Source organism: Neofelis nebulosa, chromosome 15 (assembly GCF_028018385.1).
Source record: "Neofelis nebulosa isolate mNeoNeb1 chromosome 15, mNeoNeb1.pri, whole genome shotgun sequence".
Taxonomy (NCBI): Eukaryota; Metazoa; Chordata; class Mammalia; order Carnivora; family Felidae; genus Neofelis; species Neofelis nebulosa.
In genome coordinates this window covers 7,378,881-7,402,685 of record NC_080796.1, presented here as the reverse complement: position 1 = coordinate 7,402,685, position 23,805 = coordinate 7,378,881, and the positions used below count along the sequence as shown (strand labels likewise).

The 23,805-nt window shown below is 44.1% G+C and overlaps 1 protein-coding gene across 2 annotated transcripts in view; it reads right to left on the bottom strand.

Moving 5' to 3' along the window:
* Nucleotides 1-9,527: 9,527 nt before the first annotated feature.
* The window catches only part of FBXO28 (F-box protein 28), a 29,962-nt gene continuing 15,684 nt past the window's right edge, over nucleotides 9,528-23,805 (bottom strand). For both annotated transcript variants that reach the window (XM_058701765.1, XM_058701764.1), the window contains exons 4-5: nucleotides 16,404-16,599; nucleotides 9,528-14,149 (exon numbers count right to left, since the gene is read on the bottom strand). In XM_058701765.1, the coding sequence (XP_058557748.1) occupies nucleotides 13,755-14,149; nucleotides 16,404-16,599 (591 nt within the window). In that variant the 3' untranslated portion in view covers nucleotides 9,528-13,754. The remainder of the gene's footprint in view (nucleotides 14,150-16,403; nucleotides 16,600-23,805) is intronic.

The window sequence follows — 23,805 nt, the reverse complement described above, 5'->3', positions numbered from 1 at the left end:
GGGTCCCAGGTCGACGGGCTGAAGGTCACCTTTTGGGAGAGGCCGAGACCGCAGTTGGGTTGGGTGTTAACGTCTCGGTTTGCCGACTGGGACTCGGCCCGAGTGAGTCCGTTTGGGGCCTTGTCTCCTTCCGAACAACTGCCCCCTCTTCTGACCCGCCCCTCGGCCTGCCTCAGGACGCCAGAAATGGGAGGCCTGGGCGCCACTCCCCGCTTGCGCTCTGCAGGCCCGGCAGCGTGTGCTGACGCCCCGCGGTCGCGACTTGAGGCTCACGCCTTTTAAGTGGCTCCTCGTCTTCGCTCCTCTCCTGGTGTTCCAGTCGCGGGGGGCCGATTCGCCCGGTGGTCAGCGCTGCGCACAGGCCTCCGCAGCTTCTGAGAGAGTCCAGCCGGCCGGCGAGACCGCGGTGGTCCCGCTCAGGGTGGCCCCGGCGTCTGGAGTGCGCTTCAGAGCCACGGCCCCCGAGACCCGAACCAACCGAAATCGAGCCGGAGAAAGACCGTGCTGAGGGAGTGACCTTTGTACGTGAAGTGGCTCGTTCAGTGATTTCAGGAGGCTGAGTTTCAGCTTCGGCAGAAACGTTAATACGGTGGTGGTGGCCGCAGCATGGACGCCTCCTTGTGTGACCAAGACACGATCAAGGCCTGTCCTGCCATCGGAAACAACTCTGTCCTTGCAGAGATGCCTGCCACTGGTAAGATCTGGTTTAGATAATCATGAGAACGTGGGGGTGCGAACGTGCTGTGACTTGCATAGGTGTTTGTGTCTAACTGGGCGAGTGCAGTTATCATTGGAGAAAGGTAAAAGCAAGGCACTGGGTGCTGTGGCCACGAAGATCGGACTCTACGAGTGAGTTCTAAGAGGGAGGGGGAATGCGTTGGAAATAGAAGAGAAATTGGTCACGGGGAGGACCAGCCATCTCTAGCATCGTGGACAGACTGGAGTTTTTGATGGCAAAGCCAGCAAAGCCAGATGGCAAAGTCTGAAAGGTCGCCCCACTGAGCAATGGCCTGGGAGACACAGACGTAGGTGTTACCTTTCCGGGCCATGCCAGAATAAAGGACAAGAGAGACGAGAGAGGGTTTTATGTTTAAGTATGACGTCTTGATCTGGCATCTGGGGAAGAAGCAGTCTCCATCGATGACGTCAGCGGCTTCCCTTCCTTGCCGGTTTGTTTCAGAGGTCTCCAGTGTCTGCACAGGACCAGATGGCAGGTGGAGCCTTCTTTTGCGGTGGGATGTGTACCCAAGGTTCAGGTCCCTGCAGTGTGGCTGAGGACCGGTCCCTTACAAGGAGGTTCAAGCGCAGTCTTTGTCCCTAGTGATCGCAAATCGGAAGGGTGGGAGAGAATTGGAAACATTAATTTGGACAGTCACAGCCAGATATTTGAGCTAGAAACATTCAGGAACCGGTCCAGTTTACGGGCATATAACACATCCTCTACGACAGCAAGACTAGAATCTAATGTCTACACAGGTGCAAACATAGTTTTCCTGTCTAGAATCACCCCCGCTTTTTTTTTCCCACCAAGATAACCACAGTAAACAAATGGTTTTTTTTTTTTTATTAAATTTGGTCTGATTATCTACGTAGTGCAGCAAGAATAGCAATTGACCATATAAACTCTTTTATTTATTCTCCTTCAGCTAAGGCAGCAGAAGAAATGGTTTATCATACACATGTTACGTTCGGCCACAAATGAAAACAGATTTAGTGCTTTAAGTCACAGGCCCAGGGAGTCTCTCAAAGGTGGTGGTTGCGATCAGATGGTGATGGATGTTCTAGATCCATTGAATCAAGCTCTGGAAAGTAGGCTTGCAGTCCAACCACTGGTAGCAGTGTCTCTGGCCTCTGGCTTTCCTTCTTTCCGGGTGCACACGCTACTGGTCTACGTGGACCTCTGCCTCATCTTTCTTCTCTTATGCTTCAGCCTGCGCATTTGCTTCTTCCTCACTTAGCCTTCATGGTGCAGAGTTTTCCAAGAAGATGGCGCTAAGGCTGAGCCACATAAACTCTTTTTAAGGCTCGAACTTCTCATAAGGGATTTCAGACTGAACTTTTAAAAGCCTCTGAGGGGGCGCCTGCGTGGCTCCATCGGTGAAGCGTCCGACTTCAGCCGGGTCACGATCTCGCGGTCCGTGGGTTCGAGCCCCGCGTCGGGCTCTGTGCTGACGGCTCACAGCCTGGAGCCTGCTTCGGATTCTGTGTCTCCTTCTCTCTGTGACCCTCCCCCGTTCATGCTCTGTCTCTCTCTGTCTCAAAAATAAATAAACGTTAAAAAAAAATTTTTTTTAATAAAATCATAAAACTAAACTGGGTACAAATTTCCAGAAGAGAAAAACTAGATTCAAGCAGAACAAGAACTAATTATATTGGATTGAATAAACTCATGGAGATAATTGTAATTTTTCTGTGACTTTTTGTTTTAAACACTGCTGCTTCCTTAATGTTTTGTTTTTCTAGACTTAAGGGAAATGTATTCTCTTAAACTATTTGTGAATTAACAGCAATTTGGTAAAGTCTACCTTTGTAAATAAAGAGGAAATATTTACCTTTTCTCCATACCTGATGCCTCCAGAATTCAGAAACCCTTGAGTATTCATTTCATATGCCATATAGTTCATTATTTGCATAAGCTCAGTAAGAATCTGTTCTCTTCATAACAGGAAACAACTGGAAACACTGGCTATTTACCAAGGGTTTGACTGGAATGTCATATTTGAGCGAGAGGTGCATAAACTCAGATATGACCACACAGCTTTTGGGAACTGCTTGGATAAGTCGGTCTGGAGCCTTGTCCATAGGGTTCTTGGCGGCCTTACCAGGTAAGTTAGGAATGTCACTTCCTGGTAGAACCAGGAACCTCGGCATTTTGGGGGGGGGGGGGTCTCAAGAAGACAGGAATTCACCCAAACTGTAAGTATTGCAGGTAACATGTGATGAAAATCCTCGGCTTGGCTTCCTGGCCTCAGAGGCTTTTATTATTTTTTTTAATGTTTTATTTATTTTTGAGACAGAGACACAGCATGAGTAGGGAAGGGGCAGAGAGAGAAGAAGACGCAGAACTCGAAGCAGGCTCCAGGTTCTGAGCTGTCAGCACAGAGTCCGACGCGGGGCTCAAACTCACGGACCGTGAGATCATGACCTGAGCCAAAGTCGGACGCTTAACCGACCGAGCCACGCAGGCGCCGCAGTTTTATGATTTTAAAGTTATCAGAAACTTGTACTTTTCAGAGTCCTTTCCATGAATCTCTTTGGAGATGAAGCATTTTGCAGGAATGCTTTTGCAAAAGTATCAAAATAAAACAAGAAAACAGCTTTTTAAATAATAGCCATTCTGACAGGTGTAAGGTGTTATTCCATTGTAGATTTGATTTGCATTTTGCTGATGGTGAGTGATGTTGAGCATCTTTGTGTGTGTGTGTGTTTGGTTTTATTTCTTTCTTTCTTTCTTTGTTTATTTATTTATTTTGAGAGACACAGAGACAGTGTGGGTGGGGCAGGGAGAGAGGGAGAGAGAGAATCCCAAGCAGGCTCCACACTGTCAGCACAGAGCCCGATGTGGGGCTCAAACCCACAAACCGTGACCTGAGCTGAAACCAAGAGTTGGACGCTTAACCTACTGAGCCACCCAGGCGCCCCCGTTGAACATCTTTTCATGTGCCTATCGGCATGAATGTATGTCTTCTTTGTCCTATCAGGTTCTGAATATCAAATTTCAATTTGGACAGTTTCCAACCACAGAGTTACTCAAAAAATCCTTTTGAATGAAATTCATCACCATTCTCATCCCCACCTGGCTTATATTTTTCTATTTTTTCCCCAGGCAGTAATTTTCTTCAAATGATATATTTAAGCTAAATAGTTGCTCCCAACCCCACCCCCCCACAACTTCTTGAAAGCCTGATAAAAAGGGAGCTGCTGTGGTTAAAGTATAAAAGTTGGCCAGACATAGACAAAGAAAAAATAATAGACATTAACAAAGGCTGGAGGAAGAAGGGAAAGGGGAGCTATCATTTAATGGATTCAGAGTTTCTGTTTGGAGTGATAAAAAAAAAGTTCTGGAAATGGATAGTGGCGATGCTTGTAGCACATTGTGAATATACTTAATGCCACTTAATTATACACTTAAAGATGGTTAAATGGTAAATTATGTACATTTTAACACACACATATACATAAAGAATAGAGACTTAAGAGAAGTGTGAGACAACAACATTAAGATAATCTATACACATGTAATGGGAATGTAGGAAAATTTTTCAAGTAAAGAATAGTTGAACACTACACAAATTTGATGAAAAACATTATTACATCCAAGAAGCACAATGGACTCCAAGCTCACGAGCTCAATGGACAAAACAGGAGATCAACACCCAGACACATCGTGGTAAATGCTGAAGGACAAGGAGAAAATCTGGAAAGAGCAAGAGAGAATTGGCTCAATACATTCAGGGAGACTCCACAGCATTAACAGCTGACTCTTCATCAGAAACAGTGGAGACCAGAAGGCAGTGGGATGGCATATTCAAAGTACTGGGGGAAAACACCCTGGCAACTAAGAATCTTACATCTGGCGAAACTATCTTTCCAATATGAAGGTAAAATACATTTCCAGATAAACACAAACTGAGAGAATTTGTTGCTCAAAGAGTCATTTGATAAGAAATACTAAAGGAAGTTCTTCAGGCTGAGAGTAAGTGACCCCAGAATGTAACTTGAGTCCACGTGAAAAAATAAAGACCATCAGAAAAGCTAAGTAATATAAAAGACGGCATAAACACTTTTTTTCTTCTACTTTCTTCTCTTAACTGACTTAAAAAGCAGTTGTGTAGGAGCACCTGGGTGGCTCAGTTGGTTAAGCGTCTGGCCCTTGGTTTTGGCTCAGGTCTTGATCTCACGGTCCATGAGTTCTAGCCCCACATCAGGATCCACACTAACGGTGTGTACTTGGAATTCTCTCTCCTTCTCTTTGCTCCTCCCCCGCTTGCATGCTTGCTCTCTCTTTCTCTCTCTCTCAAAATAAATAAACTTTAAAAAAGTAAAATAAAAATGTTTTTTAAAAAGCAATCCTATAAAGCAATATGTATATAATTGTATTGTTGGCCCTATAGCATATAGAAATATAAAATATTTAACAATAACAATAACAGCACAAAAGATGTGATGGGAGCAAAGCTCCCTGGGATCAAGGAAGTGACACCAGATGGTAACTCAAATCCACAGAAACCAATGAAGAGAAATGAAAATGGTAAGTAAGAAGGCTAGTATAACACACTCTATATACAGTTTCTCTCCTCTCAGTTTCTTTCTGAGGCATAAAATCATATAAACTAACAACTATAATGGTGTATTTGGGACCTGTAACATACACAGATGTAATATGTTTAACGATAATTGCACAAAGTGGAGGAAAAAGCAATGGAACTATATAGGAGTAACATTTATATGTCACTGGAATTAGGTTACAGTAAACTTGAAATATTCTGATAAGTAAGTTGTATATGGTAAGCCCCAGAACAACCACCATGAACATAACCAAAACATGTAGTGAAAAAAAATCATTAAAGGAATTAAAACTTTACACAAGAAAATATTCACTACATACAAAAGAAAGTGGTGAGGAGGAATAGAGGGCGGAAAAGACATGAGACATATAAGAAACAAAAAGTAAAAATAGTAAAGATAAATCTAGCTATCTCAGTAATAACATTAAGTGTGAATGTATTAAAGAATCAAATCAAAAGGCAGAGATTGACAGACTAGATAAAAAAATAAGCTCCAGCCACAGATCTTCCTTGACTTTCAATAGGGTTGTGTCCTGATAAACCCACGGTAAGTTAAAAATATGAACTCTAAGTCAAAATACATTTTTGTAGGTTACACCTAACCTACAGAACATCATAGCTTAGCTTTGCATACTTTAAATGTGCTCAGAACACTTACACTGGCCTACAGTTGGGCAAAACCACCTAACACAAAACCTATTTTATAATAAAGTGTTGAATATCTCACATAACTTATTGAATATACTGTACTGAAAGTGAAAAGCAGAATGGTTAAGTGTATCAGTCGTTTACCCTCACGATCACATGGCTGCCTGGATGCTGTGGCTCACTGCTGCCTCCAAGCATCACCAAACAGTGTTGCCTCACACAGGAAAAAATAAAAATTCAAGGGGCGCCTGGGTGGCTGAGTTGGTTAAACGTCTGCCTCTCAGTTTTGGCTCAGGTCACGATCTCACAGTTTCATGGATTTGAGTACCACGTCCAGTTGTGCTGACAGCTATTGTGCTGACAGTGGGGAGCCTGCATGGAATTCTCTCTCTCCCTCTCTTTCTACCCCTCCCCCACTCACTCTGTCTCTGTATCTCTCAAAATAAACTTAAAAAATAAATAAAAAAATAAAAATTCAAAATTCAAAGCACTACTGAATGCATATTGCTTTCACACCATCATAACATTGAAAAATTGTGAGCCGAACCATCTTAAGTTGGGGACTATCTGTATATAGTGACTACAAGAGACGCACTTCTGATTCAGAGATACAAATAACTTGAAAATAAAATAATGGGAAAAGATATATCATGCAAACAGCAACCACAAGAAAGCTGGAGTGGTTTTGCAAATATCAGACATAACAGACTTGAAACATAAAGGACATTTTATAATGCTAGCAAAACTGATAGAAGTGAGGGGACAAGTAGTTCAATAGTAATAGCTGGAGACTTGAATAATGGAGAGAACAACTAGAGGTGATCCACACGGGAATAGAAGACTTGAAAACTCCATGAACCCACTAGACCTAAAAAGTTATCTGTAGAGCACTCTATACAAAAATAGCAGAATATATTCTTTTCAGATGCACATGGAACATCCTCTTGGATACACCACATCTTAGGTCATAAACTAAGCTTTGAAAAGTAAAAAGGATTGCAATGATACAATGTTTCTGAGCAATGGAATGAAAGTCAAAATAGAAAGAAATTTGGGGAATTCACATATATGTGGGAATTAAACAACACAGTCCTAAATAACCCTTGGGTCAAAGACACAGTCGCAAGGAGAATTAGAAAAAAACTTTGAACTGAATGAAAATTAAGACACAGAACACCAAACGTGATGAGGCGCAGCAACTCAGTACTTAGAGGGAGATCTATAGCTGTCAATGCTTTTTTTATTCCCAACATTTCATTTTTTTTTTACTGTGGTAAAATACACACGACATAAATTCACTACCTTCACCATGGTTTATGTGTACAGTTCAGTGATATTAAGTCCATTCATGTGCAACCATCACCACCTGCCAAACTTCAGGACTGTTTCTTTCCATCTTGCAAAACTGAAACTCGCTCCCCGGCTTCTGGCAGCCATCATTCTATTTTCTGTGTCTGATTTTGACTCATCCAAGTACCTTGCGTAAGTGGAGTCACAGTATTTGTCCTATGTCACTGGCTATTTCACTCAGCACGATGCCCTCGAGGTCCATCCATGTTGCAGCCGGTGTCAGAGTCTCCTTCCTTTTGAAGGCTGAATAGTATTCCATTGTGTGCATACACCATGTTTTGCTTATGCATCCGTCAGTGGCCACTTGGGTTGCTTCCGCATTTTTGCTATTGTGAATTGCTTCCATGAACATGGTGTGCTAATATCTTTTCAAGCCCCTGCTTTCCGATTCTTTTATATGCCCAGAATTGGAATCGCTGGATCCCGTGGTAATTCTATTTTTAATTTTTTGATGTTTGCCAACTTATTAAAGGATGTGACAAAGGATATGAACCGAGAGCCAGATGAATTGATGCACAGGGTGAGGTATGGGTAAAGGTCTTGGAATTCTGTGTCCCCTCCAGGCACATGACCCTCTCCACATCTCCACATGGTCACCAATCCAGAAGTTCCTATTTTTTATTTTTTTGCAGGTTCACCACACTGTTTTCCACAGCAGCTGTATCATTTTACATTACTGCCAACAAAACAGGATAGTTCCAATTTCTCTACATCCTTGCCAATACTTTGTTTTTAATTTTTTTAAATGTTTGTTTTTGAGAGAAATGGGGGGGAAGGGGCAGAGAAAGAGGGAAACAAAGAATCCGAAGCTGGCTCCAGGCTCTGAGCTGCCAGTACAGAGCCCGATGTGGGGCTCGAACCCACCAGCAGTGAGATCATGTCCTGAGCTGAAGTCAGACACTTAATTGACTGAGCCACCCAGACATCCTTCATTTATTTTATTTTTTTTTTTTATGTTTATTTTTGAGAGAGAGAGCCAGAGAGGATGAGTGGGGGAGGGGCAGAGATGGAGGAAGACACAGAATCCCAAGCAGGCTCCAGGCTCCAAGCTGTCAGCACAGGGCCCAACACAGGGCTCGAACCCATGAACCATGAGATCATGACCTGAGCCAAGTCGGACGCTCAACCGACTGAGCCCCCCAGGTGCCCCAGATTTTTGTTTTTTAAATATAGTAACCATCATAGTGGATGTGAGGTGGTATCTCATTGTTTTGATTTGTATTTCCCTAATGGGTGGCGATAAGCATCTTTACATGTGCTTCTTGGCCATTCGTACATATTCTTTGGAGACCTGCCTATTCAAGTCCTTACAGGGTTTTAATTTTGTTTTTTATCACTGGGGTTTAGGAGTTCTTTATATATTGTGGATATTAACCACTTATGACTTGCAAGTATTTTGTCCCATTTTGTGGATTGTCTTTTAATTCTGTCGATAGGGTCTTTTGATGCACAAAACTTTTAAATTTTCATGAAATCCAATTTGTGAAAGTGATTTGTATATGTTCATTTCATTGAATTTCTGAGTAGTTTTAGAGCTGGAGGGAGTTTTGAAAAAGAGGACGAATATTCTTCCCTGGCAGGGCAAATGAACTGGTGGTGATCACTCTTTTGAATTGTTTGGCAACATGTAGTAAGGCAACTACGGACTTGTGTTAGTGGCCTCAGACCCCATCTACTGTTAGGACTGCCTCTTAGGACTAGAGGTTCTAGAAGCCTTAAAAATGTTTCGCCTGTATATCTAGGGTGAACCCATTACCAAAAAACTTTAGGACAAAAGTTGTCTTCTCCAAGCCCAGCTGTTTTGAGATAGTAAGTTCCGTAGGTTACTCTTAACATTAGTGATTTTGCCACTGGCTGCTTCTAGTAGCTGTATAGAATGTTCACCTATATATACTTATTATTAAACTTAAGAGTTAACATACTCTAGGGTCTCAGAGCTCCCAGCTGCTTCAGAATGTAGTATAGTGTAGCAGGAAGTATCTGAGCTTTGGAGGCAGGCAGGTCTGTGTTCAAATCCCACTCAGGCACTTGCTCGTATAATCCCGGAGATATGCTGCCTACCCTGTGTTTAGCTTCTGCAGCTAGAGTAAACCCTGCTTTCAAAGGCAGTTGTGAAGCCTGTAGGAACATACGGAAAACATACACACAGCAGTCCTTCTGGACGCGATAGCTAGGAATATGGCTTGTTGGAAGCAGAGCTCCACAACCTTTTGTGCATGAAATACAAAGAAAACAAGTAGCACTGGTTACAACACATTTATTTACGTACCCTGTTGTGTGACCGGGAGGTGCTTTTCACTTCCAATAATTGAATTCGGTTATAACAATTAAAATTCCAGAAGGTAAACTAGTAATTTATTGTTGCTCATGAGCATAAGTAAACAGACATGGTACCACATAAAGGAATTTTAAACACTTCTCAACTTTTGGTAATAGCTTTGAATATGGACCATATACTTTGGCAGTGGACCTAATCACCAGTAAGCGTGTAAATCTCATCATTCTCTTCAGACACAACAGGAAAAATTTGGATTTAACTTTTGAATTTTAGGAATTTAACAGATTCTTCGGAAGCTGGAAAAGGCCGGCATTACTTAAGCCTATCATACTTACCACGAATACAATGGACTGCTATTAAAAATAAAACGGTAAGCAGCAGTCAACTAATTGCTAGTTTCATTTTTTATGTTAGTATTTTTTGAAAAGATTCGACCTCAGACGGCAGGCTACAGATGTTTGTTATTTCAGGAGTTTTAACCTACTAATTAACCTTTCATGGACTAAAGGGACTCTGATCTCAAGAACTTGGATGGCATTATCGAATTGGGACTTTATATTATAGATTAGAAATAGTCATTCCCAAGAGACTGCATCATAGAGGACGTTCCTTTCAGAATGCCTTTATTCTTGGCTTCAAATCGTACTTGCATGGTATTTTTAGAGGGTTTGGTAAATACTAACAAATGGGTACTCACTGCTAGGGCAGGACGTAAGAGTGTGCTGATCACCAGGTATGAGATTTTACATCACATTAAATTAAAATTATATACTGTTGGAAATAGACAAGATAGGGAGTTCCTAGATCCTAGAAAATATTATGGCTAAGGAAATAGAGAACTCAAGAAAAGAATCCACCTCCAAGAAACTATTTCAGGAAAATAGAGTTAAGTGCCCTGTCTTAGGAAAAAGGTTATTAGCAATAAGGAACAACTGGGACATCATACATCGTTTCTTTGGAGATTAAAGTGCGGGCTATGACGTGGCATATAAAATAATGCATAAAATAGTGCAATCTTCAGGTGCCATAATTTTTGTTTATTACACATAACCTATGTTCATGTGTCCATTTCTTCTAAAAAAAATTCAGCTGTAGTGACACCTTTAGCTTATTTATTTAGGCATTACTTATACTGTTTTACCCACCTTCGGGGCTACATAGAACATTTTAACATTTTAACAAGTAGAATAACAGCGCATACATCTTGAAACTACTAGAGATTAAGGCAAGCCCCTGTAAAGTTCAGTACTCCAAAAAACACGTTTTACCCAAAAAAAAAAAAAAAAAAAAAAAAAAAAAACTGCTTCCAAAACCAGTGGCTTTAGACCAGATGGCACCCAATAGTTTTTAAAACAGTGTGATTAATTACTCTGACCACATCTGTGTTTGCCTCATTGTTTCCAGGCTCTGAACATAAAAGAGGAACTGAAAAGCAGCAGGTTCTGTAACCTCGGGTTCTGAAATAATCCGTCTTTCAGATTATGGCTCCGTTAGGGTGAGGCAGGGGCAAGTCCCCGTCATTTCCTTCTTACGCCTTTCCACACGTGTCTAGGTCTATGGCGCTCACCTTACCCAGTTTACAAGTGGGCGCGACCCATTACGATAGAGAAGCCTCCCCTGAAAAGCAGCCGAGGGTGATTCGTGAAGGGCGGTCCCAGGACAACACAACTCACACGCAGCACCGAAGCGCCTGCCGTCTGACACGGGATGAGGCAGCTCCAGCGCGGGAGGATCATCGACACCTTTCCTGCCGCCACGTGCCTGTTTTAGCTGATGCCAATAATTTGTCATCTGCTGAACCTTAAATACTGCTATCCAAAAGCAAGTACAACAGCCATCAAATTGGTCAAGGCGCTATCCTAACATGCTTTTCAGCGAGAGATCTTCGGCCAGATTTCAGCCTTAAACAAACCGCTGATGAATGTGTTGTGCTTCATCCCCGACCGCTACGGGCACTGACCTCGTGACACGTGATTATAAGCGTGTCCTCTGGAAATGTGGATTTTGAAACAGAAAAATCTACCTTCTGATAGTGTGAATGCCTGTTATGGAAGCCACACACTCATGTTAACTCATGGAAGACTACACATACATTTAGGGTATCTAGATGTGGTTTACAAAGGAACCTGGAAAAGTTGAAACAATTAACAACTGTTGATCATCTGAGGTTCTATCCTTTGATGCATCAGGATCCGACTTTGTAAACCTGTAAACATGTTACTTTAAAGAGTCTTCCTATTACCAGGAAAGCAGACTAGTAAAGGCCATGAGTATTCCGGTGGGCCTGCTCCAAAGTTAGGACAATATGGCTAAATCCTAGGATTACAAAAACGAGACCTGCTGAGAAAATGAGTTCCAGACGGGGACTTTTATGGATGACCTTGGCTGACAAATGTTTTTTGGAAATTGTTTTATTTTAAAATTACCTTCCCAACAAACCATGTAACACTTGGATGTTATGGTGTTTCATTGCAAACACACAACATTGTCAATGGAGTTTCCAGGTCAGACATAGAATGGACCAAAATCTAAGGACAGTATTATGTAAGGACAATATTAAAAATGGATAAGAAAAAGTTCCATTTGGTGAGGTTAAAGGATGCATAACCATGTCGTGTTGGACGGATAAAAAGGGTGGTAACCTTGTGCTTTTATTCAACTAAGGGACTTACCAAATCCTTAGGTTTTATGCAGGTGTCAGACTCCCACCTGGAAAGGGACAGTTTTCTATATTACACCTAAACTTATTTTAAATAACTGAAGCCCACGGCAACAGTTGTTTAAAAGAACTCACCAGTCAAATAATAACTACATAATTTAGTACATTAAAATAAATCTAGGACAGTAAGAGGTGAATGTCTCAAAAATATACAACTGGGGGAAATAACCACCGCACACAATTTGGAGGTTGTTAAAGTGACCGCTTAGAAGGGTGAACAGTGCAAGACATGCTTTTCCAGTTACACGCTCAAAACAGGAGTGCAAACGAAAATTAAAGCTTTTGTTTAAAGTTGTAGGATAAGGAAAGCTTGAAATTAACATTTAGAAGCTTCCCTCGGGTCATCCCCCAGAAACGAAATGATCAAAATGCTTTCTCGCTGTACGATTTTCTTCAATGAGCTTCCTTTCAATGGCAAAACTGCATCCCACAGCTAGGTCCCCTACTCACCGCCGTGGTGATCGCCACACGGCTCCGTGAGCACACACGGTGGTGAGTAAGGGATACCTGTAGTCACCAGAGTCCGACATCAATAGAGTCTTGGAGTTTGGGCTTCTGCCTTGGCCAGTGTACCTGAACCCTACAGAGAACAGACAAAGCGATGGGCTTCAGAGCCCTCTCGTTCCTGTAAGACCGGAGGGCAAATGGACTAACAGATTCCTCCCTAGAGGCGAGCTGCCGGGGTGGAGGGCGTGAAGCGCTGAAAGAAACCGCTGCTGCTCTAAAAAGTGGAGAAGTACAGAGGTTCCAGATCAATACCAGTGCAAGAGCTGTTTAAGTGAGCTGACTAGGCGATGCATGCATCCATCCATGCAAATGTAGGACATGGCCCCCAAAGAGAACTGAAAACATGTATCTAACAACTGGAGAAGTCCCTTGCCAGTAGTTTATAAAAATAGATAGTCAATACTGTAGAGGCCCCTTCTACAGTCAACGCTATGGAAGTCCGTCTTAGTTACCCATTACTTCAATACCAAAAAGCATTTACTACTTTTCAGACATTCCAGACAAAGGTCACTTATAACAAAAGGTCAGCTTTTTTTTTTTTTTTAAACAAGATACTGTCCATTTAAAAAGTAGGTCTCTTCTTTCAAGTGAAACAGGACGTTTTCTGTATTTGACTTAACTTCTAGTCTGTCCAGACTTTGTTTCAGGTCCTTCTGTAATGTGCATATACGCAGGACAAATAAACCGACTTTAAACACCATCCGCACAGAAAAAAAGTGAACTCCTCAACATGATAGAGCAGGTCTGGTTAGTACAAATCTATTGCAAAGTAAAAAGAATCTGTGCGTCGGTCCCACCGGGAGGCGGGGACGCGGCGTCCCAGCCCGGAGGGTTCCAGCGGAAGGTGTCCCGAAAGCCCGAGAAGCCAACTGGGCGTCTGGGTCCGCGTCACCGTTCCGCCACCGTCGTCACCGCCAACGCTGCCGGGCCTGGTCCCCCTCTGTAGCTCCAGGCACGCCCCGCCTCACTTCCGGTTCCGGAGCCGCTTAGATTTCCTAAGAGAGTCCGTGGCCTCCGCAGCCTTTTTCCGCTTCCGGGGGGCCTCCTCGCCGTGCCCCGACGCCGCAGCGTCCCCGACGGCGCTCTCCATGACCTCCCGCAGCTTGTGCTCCAGCTCGGCCAGCCGCGCGCTCTGCTCGCCGATGATCTGCGTCTGTTCCAGCAGCTTCTGGTCCTGGTCCTGAAGCTGCTTCTGCTGCTCCTGCACTTTAGTGCGCAGCTCCGACACCTCCCGCCTGAGCACAGTCACCCCCGCGCCGTTGGTCTTCACCTGCTGCTGGAGCTTGGTGACCTCCTGTCGCGACGGGTTTTGCTTGGAGAAGAGCTGCATGGTCGTGAGGGCCGCAGAAGGTCCCGGAACTGTGGAGGGAGAGTTTCAAGCGGTCAGTCAATCACTTCAAACGTCTCACTCCTGGCAACACTTCAGTAACGAGGCTTATTTTGAAGCGGGGTATCATTGTAGCAGGACTCCCGCTATTGCCTCTTGAAAGCCCACTCGGTTTACTGCGTTAACTTAACAATACCGGAATCTGACTTCTGATCCTCCTGTTCCTGCCACACGATGCACACCGCCAGCACGTGGAGAAGGGCACTTACTGACATAAACCTGTCCTAAGTATTATAAAACGTTTTAAGACCTACTAAGAAAACAAAAGTAGTAAAATTAGAATACGATTATTTTCTGTCTTATTTCTCATGTGCAAATACAAACGTTAGACTTCGAAGTACAGGCCTATCATGTTCTTTAAAAACATTTTTTAAAAATCTTTATTTTTGAGAGACAGAGTATGAGCAGGGGAGGAACAGAGAGAGAGGGAGACACAGAATCTGATGCAAGCTCCAGGCTCTGAGCTGTCAGCACAGAGCCTGACTCGGGGCTCGAACTCATGAGCCATGAGACCGTGACCTGAGCTGAAGTCGGACACGTAACCGACTGAACCACCCAGGCACCCGCCCCAAGGCCTATCATGTTCGTAAGTCCTCTGTGCACGTAGATGTAAAAGCTTCAACTTTAGCCAAACAGAGATGCCATTAAAAAAGCGGGGCTACATCACACGTGATGATCATGAAGAATTTCTGACATGCAGGAAGGATCTGGAATCACTCTGTTTTAGGAATAGAATGTAACATCGGCATAAAAAGCACTATCCTCGGGGCACCTGGATGGCTCAGTTGTTAACCATGTGACTCTTGGTTTCTGCTCAGGTCATGATCTCAGTTCAGTAGTTTGAGCCCAGCATAGATAGGGTTCTACACTGACAGGAGCCTGCCTAGGATTCTCTCCCCTCTCTCTGGCTCTCCTTCTGTCTCTTTCTCCCTCTCTCTTGGCCCCATCCCCGCTCACACTCTCTGTCCCCCTCTCTCAAAATAAACAAATAAACTTAAAAAAAAAAAACAAACCCACTATTATAATCTACCTTTAAAAAAAGTTACCTCTTGTTTTCTACAAGAATGGTGGATCTATTCATACCCTGCATTCATCTCACTTTCTCCTGTATACACACATAAGCAGGATATTTTCCTCGACTGACACATCCCTCCTCCTCCTCTCTCTGCTTACCTTCATCTGATTTCCACGAACCACATCGAGGCTTCGATCAATCCTTACCTCTTGTGAACTCTCAATCAGACCAGTCAACAATGACTCTATCTTCCTTAAGATTCTGTCTGTCCTAATTGTTTGGCATTTAAATGGACACTTCTTTAAAATATTTCTCTTGCCGGCGATAATTTCATTTTGAGTCTGCATATATCTTACCTGGGGACATAGTAAGATCCTCGAGAGCAGACACCACGTATTACACTTCCTTTTAGTCTCCACAGGACACAGTACAGTGCTGTGCGCATAACAGGTACTCAATAAATAACTGACGTATTAACGCTGAGATGCTGTAGGCTTTATTATTAAATTACAGAGAGCCACTCGATTACCCCACTGAGTACTCCAGGGAGCTAACTAATCCAAACAAAACAAAATGTCTTACTGAAAGTTTTTTCTTGATTTAAAGTATTTGCAAGGGTTGAAGATATTCTGAACAATTTGGTCTTTCAGTAAAGGCACAAATCTCTAGGCTATGATGTAGTTTTGCAAAATAGCTACCACAGAAGAAGTGACAGTGTTTAAAATAGCTTTATGCACCTTGTCTTTTAAAGTAGCAGCCAGACAGCCTGGGGACTGGAATAATTACCTGAATATTCCATGAAGAATTTGAGTTTTTTTTCCTCGTATGTTTAATTCTGTTTTAGCATAATGGATATTAACTAGTCAAGAAACAAACAAAAAACCAAAAAACTCCCTATATCTATAGCTCTTCACCCAGAAATTCTAACAAATGTATTGTGAGTCAGTAGCTATGGATATGTACAAAGATTTAGCCACGAGATTGTTCTTCAAAGTGTAGTTTAAATACTGAAAAACTAGAGACAAATGTACTTAACGGTAGTGGATCAGTTATACAAGTTACGGTCTCTAATCAATCTATCATTAATGATCGTGTTACAGATACACATTTACACACAGAAAAGGTCAAGACATATGATTAAATGGGGGGAAAAAGTGAGTTACAAAACTCCGCGTGTTACTTTAAACCGAACATATAATAAACAAGGATACCTGGAGGAGAGCCCATGAGTCTTCCAGAGACGTCTGATCCTGGTAATTTCCTCTTTAGAATTGGGACGATCTTTTCATCGAAGTACTCCATTGCCATGGAGGAAATATCCCTTAACTCTTGAAGTACTTCGTGGGCTCGCTGAGGGGCTCTGGTAGAATTGACGTATCTCAACACACGATAAATCTCGTCGATCACCTAAAGTAAAGAGTTCTCCTTAGCACTTTCAAGTTTGCTTTTAAAAGGCAATGGCCGAGTAAGGAGAGAAGGGCCGGCCCCTCCTCCGGTCCCCACAGAGACCAGAGGGCTGGGCTTGCCCTAACGCTCCCCGCGTTTCATTTGCACACGTTTCTACAGATCCTCCGTATCAGGCGCTGGGGCCGAGCAAGCATGAATAAAATACAGTTCCTGTTCTGAAGGAGACCGCGGTGAAACCGGGCGACACACGGGTGGGGCACGAGCCTCGGGACCCACCAGAGGACCGGAGAGGGACGGCGCATCCCATGCGTGACCCGGGTGGAGGCATTTCCCCTGAGCCGCTTCGCTCCAGCCCCAGACCACCCCCGACCCCGGCCCCAGTGCCTCCCACAGTCCTTTCCTCTCGCTGTCGGCAGGGGCTCGATCCTCTGGGTTCTGTTTCTGTAAGACCGGCTGTGGACCGGAATGAGGTGTCCCCAGACCCCACTTTCCCGAGATCCCAAAGGGTAGCAAGAGACTCCTCCCTTCACGGGGAATTGCCAGTGGGGGAAACACAGGCCTGGCAAACACGGAGGAGAAACCGTTCCGACCACCCTGGCTCCCAATTCTCTTACTGGAACCGTAGCTGAACCTGCATTTCCACCCTCAGCTTTCGTCCCTAGAATGAACTGATAAATCACACCTGTCAACTCATTCGTACCATATTCTCTTTAGTGTATGTGGGCTTTTAAATATATTGTGAACACGAGCTATCTCTTTCAATTTGCTCAAGTCTTCCATTAGGGAAAGTAAACTCTGGGGGTGCCTGAGGGGCTCAGTCGGTTAAGCATCTGACTTCGGCTCAGGTCACGATCTCACAAGTGAGTTCGAGCCCTACATCAGGCTCTGTGCCCACAGTGTGGAGCCTGCTTCGGATTCTCTTTCTTTCTCCCTGTCCCTCCCCCACTCGTTCTGTCTCAAAAATAAATATTAAAAAATTTAAAAAAATAAGTGAATAAAAATACATTAAAAAAGGTAACATTTCTAACTTTTACTACATACAGATTATTTTAGTCGAGTGGGATAATTCATGTTTTCAGTAAAATTAAGAACATTCTCTTTCCAAAAATTATATGCAAAGGACAAGATGAAGGAGGAATGACCATGGCACGCTGGCCCCACAACGCTTCTCCCATTCGGTTACCAGTGGCTGCAATGGCACTTATTAAGAAAACACGGTATTTACCCAATTTTCACAATATTTCACTTTCTAATTGGGGTTAATTACTTTAGCAGCAAGAATGTAATGGCGGAATGAGTCTTGAGGTCTCCTGGAGAGATCACAGGCCACAGGTTGGTCACTTAAACTCTCTTATTTTAGTAACTTTTGATTTTCTACTTCTCAGCAGATCACTCCTTCAATCTTCTTTTTCTTTTTTTAGTAATCTCTACACCCAACGTGGGGCTCAAATTCATGACCCTGAAGTTAAGAGTCATGTGCTCCACTGACTGAGCCAGCCAGGCGCCCCTGGTCGCTTCAACTCTTACTGGCTGTTTCTACAGCTTTCAGATGTGCCACATGCTGAGTCCTACCTGAGCGTGAGATGATAAAAATAATGAAAATATTTTAAAAGTAGGATACATACCAGATATGGTGAGGGACCACCGTATCTTTAGAACATACAGCTCACTGTGTCGTGCTGTTTACTTCAGTTCATTTGTTTTCAAATTTTTATTTAAATTCTAGTTAACATATAGCGTAGTACTGGTTTGGGGAGAATCCAGTCATGCTCATGTTTACACTGGCACAGCAGTAAATGACATATTATGGATACGATTTAAGTCTTCAGACTCTTGTGAGTGAGGGAGAATTTCTATCTTGTTTAATCCACTGTTCAGCAAAGTTCCTATCAGAAAACTGAACCTCCTGTGTCCTCATTTTTTCTCACTTTCCATCTTTTTGTACTTGAGATCTTTTTCCCTTCTACCCCTTTAATCAAACATTTTTGTTCATAGTTTAAAATCTGAAGTGCATTTAAAATTTTCTGAAGATTTGTACGTGGCATGTGTTTGACTGTATCCTTTTAAAATTTCTCTTAGAATACTAGTCAGTTTCAGAGGCACCTGGGGGGCTCAGTTGGTTAAGCGTCCGACTTTGGCTCAGGTCGTGGGTTTGAGCCCAGCATCAGGCTCTGTGGTGACAGCTCAGAGCCTGGAGCCTGCTTCGGATTCTGTGTCTCCCCCTCTCTCTCTGCCCGTTCCTCACTTGTGCTCTGTCCCTCTCTCTCAAAAATAAACATTAAAAAAAAGTATTAGTCACAATTTCTTTAAGTTTTATATTCTTGTATGGTTTCCTCAAAGGTGTTTTCCCTGTTTTATTGTGTTTTGTATCAGTTTGGTGATTCTTTACTCTCTGTTCCCATTTAAGACCGGAGCACACAGACGGCTCATAGGAACCCCTTGGTTAAGCGAAGACAGCAGGTGGGGCGGCCACAAAAGTCAACGTGAGAACAGACTGATTCTTCTTTTTTTCTTTCTTTCTTTTTTAAAGTTTATTTATTTTGAGAGAGCATGAGCAGGGGAGGGGCAGAGAGAGAGGGAGAGACAGAATCCCAAATAGGCTCCGCACTGACAGCGTAAAGCCTGACACAGGGCTTGAACTCACGAACCGGGAGATCGTGACCTGAGCCAAAATCAAGAGTCAGACCTTAACCGACTGGGCCCACCAGGCACCCCCTCTTCTTTTTTCAATGTAAAGGTTCGGGGACTGTTTATATTTATTTTGGGACAAGTACAGTAAAGGGAAGAAATGCTCCTAAATAACACTGATTTTTAAGAGTGTCTTCATGTTAAAATCAATTATAAAGAAACAAAAAAACAACATTCTGGAAACATTCGATAAACTCAAATTAAAGGCTATTTCTCAAAATAAGGGACCCGTGTTCTTAAAAAAGGTGAAGATCGAGACAACACAAAAGCAGCACAGGGGACTACTCCCATGGGGGGGGGGGGGCGGACACTACTGTCCCAGGGGGGACATTAAGGAGGTAAAGTCTACGCGTGACCCCAGGCTGGGTTCTGGATGGAGAAAAAGCAGCAGGGAGGGTTATCGCTGGATCAGGGATGAAACCTGAATGTGGGCTGTCAGGGAAGTGTTACCTTATCAAAGTTACATTTCCTGATTTTGATGACTGTGCTGCTCAGTAAGAGAGATGTGCTTTCTCAGGAAATACATGGAAATATTTCCGAATAAAGGATCACAATATCTCCACTATTTTCAGAAAAAAAAGCCAGATTCAGAGAGAGAGTGAAACAAACGGGACGGACAAACAGTAAACAATTGCTGGATGTGGAAAAGAGACACACAGAGCTCAGTGTGCAATTTCTGCAATTTCTGTGTGAATGTGAAACTGCATCGAGACAAGAAGTTACCAAAATGAGAAGAGATTGAAAAACGCTACCCCACCGGTCCCCCGCTGCCTCTCCGGCCAAAACACTAAAAACAAACCAACAAAACCTAATACATAGATTTGAAGTTTGTTCGAGGGAAATCTAGACTCATGACCTCGCATCATCACTTACACTGAAAATCCTGACTTTGGGGAACCAGCATGTTTCAGCAGAAGTGTTTCCGGGGCCCCTAGTGATGCTTAAGAACAGGGACTTGTCCCTGTGTTTCTCCTTCCATGTCCCAGAACGGTTAGCTGGCCTCTGCTCACTTGTGTGCCTCAGCATGTGTGAACTGCCAACACGGACCATGAACTTACTGTAAGAAGTGGGACTTCCAGGTCAGAAGGCTTGAAAACCGTACGCGGGGGTAAGCCCAGTATCTGCAAGCTCTCAGTTCTGAGAGAAGATGGACGGAGGACCAACAGAGCGGTTGGGGTCGGCAGCTGCGGCCCTGGTGGACCCGCAGCGGTCTCACGGGAACACAAGCACACACGTGTCCTCCCCGAGTGTCGTACACGGCTGTTCCCCAGACAGGAGGAGCTGTGACAGACCATGTGGCCTGCGAAGCCAGAAACACGTACCGCCTGGCCTTTTACAGGAAAACTTTGGGGATCTCTCCCCAGGGAGGACAGTGGCAAACTCCCAACTGCTCTGAACTCTTTTGAGATTTTCTCCTAACGCCGTTACCAGTATCGCCCCCGTCCAGAGACGCCATCTGAACCCCCTTCCGTCAGACCTGGTTTTTCACTCAGTAGAAAGGCAATGACCTAGCTGTGAGGAGTTGGAGAAGGGACCTGTAGGCTGAAATCATTTTTATCTTATATTTTTTAGAGAGAGAGAGCAAGAGTGTGCGAGCGGGGGAGGGGCAGAGAGGGAGAGAGAGAATCCCAAGCTGGTTCCATGCTGTCAGCTCAGAGACCGACTGGGGCTTAATTTGAGCTCGTGACCTGAGCCGAGATAGAGAGTCAGACACTTAACCGACTGAGGCCCCCAGCAGCCCCTAAATCATTTTTAAATATAGACTTGCAACTCAGCCTCCCGTGTCAGCCCCACTGTCGCCGGTGCCTGGAGCTTTCCAGAGGCTGGCTGGGCAGACAGCGCTGCCTCCCAGCTCCCCACTGCCCAGCTAGGGTTTAAACTCCTCCGCTCTGCCAAGCCTGCTGCCACTGGTTCGTGTACTTTCCAGCTCCCAGACTTCTGGTGCTCCGCTCCCCTGACCTCGCTCTCACGGGTCTCGGTCTTTTTTTCCTCTTTAAAATTAGCTCCTTCGCTATCCGAGCAAGCTTTGGGACGGGTCAGAGGTAAACATGTATTCAGTCTGCCGTCCTGAACCTACCATCTGATGTAAAGAGTGAATCTGCTCTTTCGAGAATAATTTTAACAAAGCTTTTTTTCCAGCCGTTAGTGTAAAATCCCAAAATTCTGACATAAGTCAAGTGTTCTCATTTAAGCTACCATGTTGATGTGACCCGGATTCACTTAAGTAGCTCATCAAAGAGTAATTTGCGAATGAACTGCTTACTACAGACCTGAATTCCAACCAAGTGCATACGTTCTATACAAACCAGAGAAATGAGTTCCCTTATAAAGTATGAAAACTCCTGAACTTTTTTTTAAATTTTTAATTTTTGAGAGAGAAAGTACAAGTGGGGGAAGGGCAGAGAGGGAGAGGATCCCAAGCAGGGGGGGGATCAAACCCACAAACCGTGAGATCACGACCTGAGCTGAGGTCAAGAGTCGGATGCTGAACCGACAGAGTCACCCAGGCGCCCCAAGATGGCACTTTTAAGAAACAAAATAACCCGAGATGAGTTAAGCGCGATAATAACAAAACTCGTTTCTGTTTTCTGGTGGGGTTGTCTGTCAGGTTTACAGGAGGAGTAGTCAGGGTGAGTCTGTGAGGACACGGGCACTACTAAGAAAAAAATGGGAGAAAATGGTAAAGAACACAACCGGGAAATCAGAAGGCTCGAGTGTAGCTTTTGTCAAACCCTGCACACTCCCTGCACGCTCGCCAGGCCGCGGCTCTCTTCCCACCGGAACACGAGTCCGGGCACAGACGAGCGCTCTGCGAATCCCAAGTGGTTCGCGAATGTAAGAGGAGGGCAACGGCTGGGGACAGGGCCGGGCGGACAGCTGGACCCCAGGGGAAGCCGGGCACCGGGCTCCTTCGCACCTGCTCTCCCGCGGGGGGCGCAGAAAGGCGCGCAGGGCCTACTGCACCTGAAAACTGCACACTTTCTCGGCCGTGGCTGCCTCGGCTGCTGTTCTGCTATAGAAACAGAGCGAAAAGTCAACAAAAACTTGCAAAAACAAGCAGGACTCATCTGGATCTGACCTTATTCATTCAGATAGCGAAGACCAGCATTCCAATTCTGTGATCCTGGTCACTCAGAACCAAGACTGGAGACATCGGTAAAGGCCAGACACCGACCAGCTTCGGCTCTGCAGGCCACGTGCACTTAGCACAAACTACTCCCCTCTGCCTGGTGACGATTGGCTGAATCGGTTTTGAGGTTATGAAAACTGTAAGATGTTTCTTAAATATCCATATTCTTAACATTGAGACATGCAAAAAAACCCAGGAGACTGTAGGGGACAACCTATGCTACTTCAATGGACTTCCCAGAACACTTCAGCGTTAAGGCCTATAAAGCAGATCTGGACAAAATCTGGCATAAGAATCAGAATCTGATGTTTCTGACTGGTCACCTTCTACAGTTAAGTACCCCACAAAAGAATCTGTAGCTAGTACGTGGGAAGTGAGATATACTGAAGAATATTCCAGGGGTGCCTGGATGGTTCAGTCGGTGAAGCATCCGACTCTCGAGTTTGGCTCAGGTCATCTCATGGTTCGTGAGATTGAGCCCCACGTCAGGCTCTGTGCAGGTGGCGTGGAACCTGCCTGGGATTCTCTCTCTCTGCTGCTCCACCCCCCCCACTTACTCAGTCTCTCTCTCAAAATAAATAAACATTAAAAAAAAAGACTATTTCAAATAAAATAAGAAATGGAATCCCTCCCATAAACTCACAGAAAATTGAAACTGAAGAAAGTATATAGAAAATATTACCAGTGTTCATGACCCATGGAGATGACAGAAAAAATTTTTTTTTTTTTTAAATTTTACTAGGTTCCAACCACAGTAAGGGCATCTTTTGCTACTATCATTCACTCTCCACGCCTTCCACACACGACAGATACAGACCGCGCCTGAATTTACTCTCCACTCCAGCAACGAGAGGCTATGCCGGAGTTATATATGCTGCAGTACTTGTCCGCAGCAGCAGGAGTGGCACATGGAGGGCTGGAGTCTCAGCTACCTTGGGGACAGTAAATATGCCAGAGGAGACTTATACCTGTTAAACAACTCTCTTCCTCAGCCCTGTGTGTGCCGCTATCCAGTGACCATCTATTCTTACCAAACCTGGAAGTTTCTGAGTTGTCTTCAGGAAGCACTTCTCAAACACGACCACATCAGCCTGTCCCTCCCCCTCCCCCGACCCCCAAACTATAACAGTTGAAGGCGGGGAAGACACCTATCTTGTTCTCTGCTGTTCTTAACAAGGAGTACAAAGCTCACAGATGTGTTCTTCAGCATGAACTCTTTTTTTCCTTCATATTTACGGAAACAGTGTATTAACTGGGGTGCAGTATAAACTTCCTAACAAGCTTCGAGAGCACAGCAGGGCTTCTGCTGTTCGCTTCCTAACGTGAATCTTGAACATGAAGATCACATACGGGACGTATTTATATCAGTTACGGTACCGAAGCTAAAC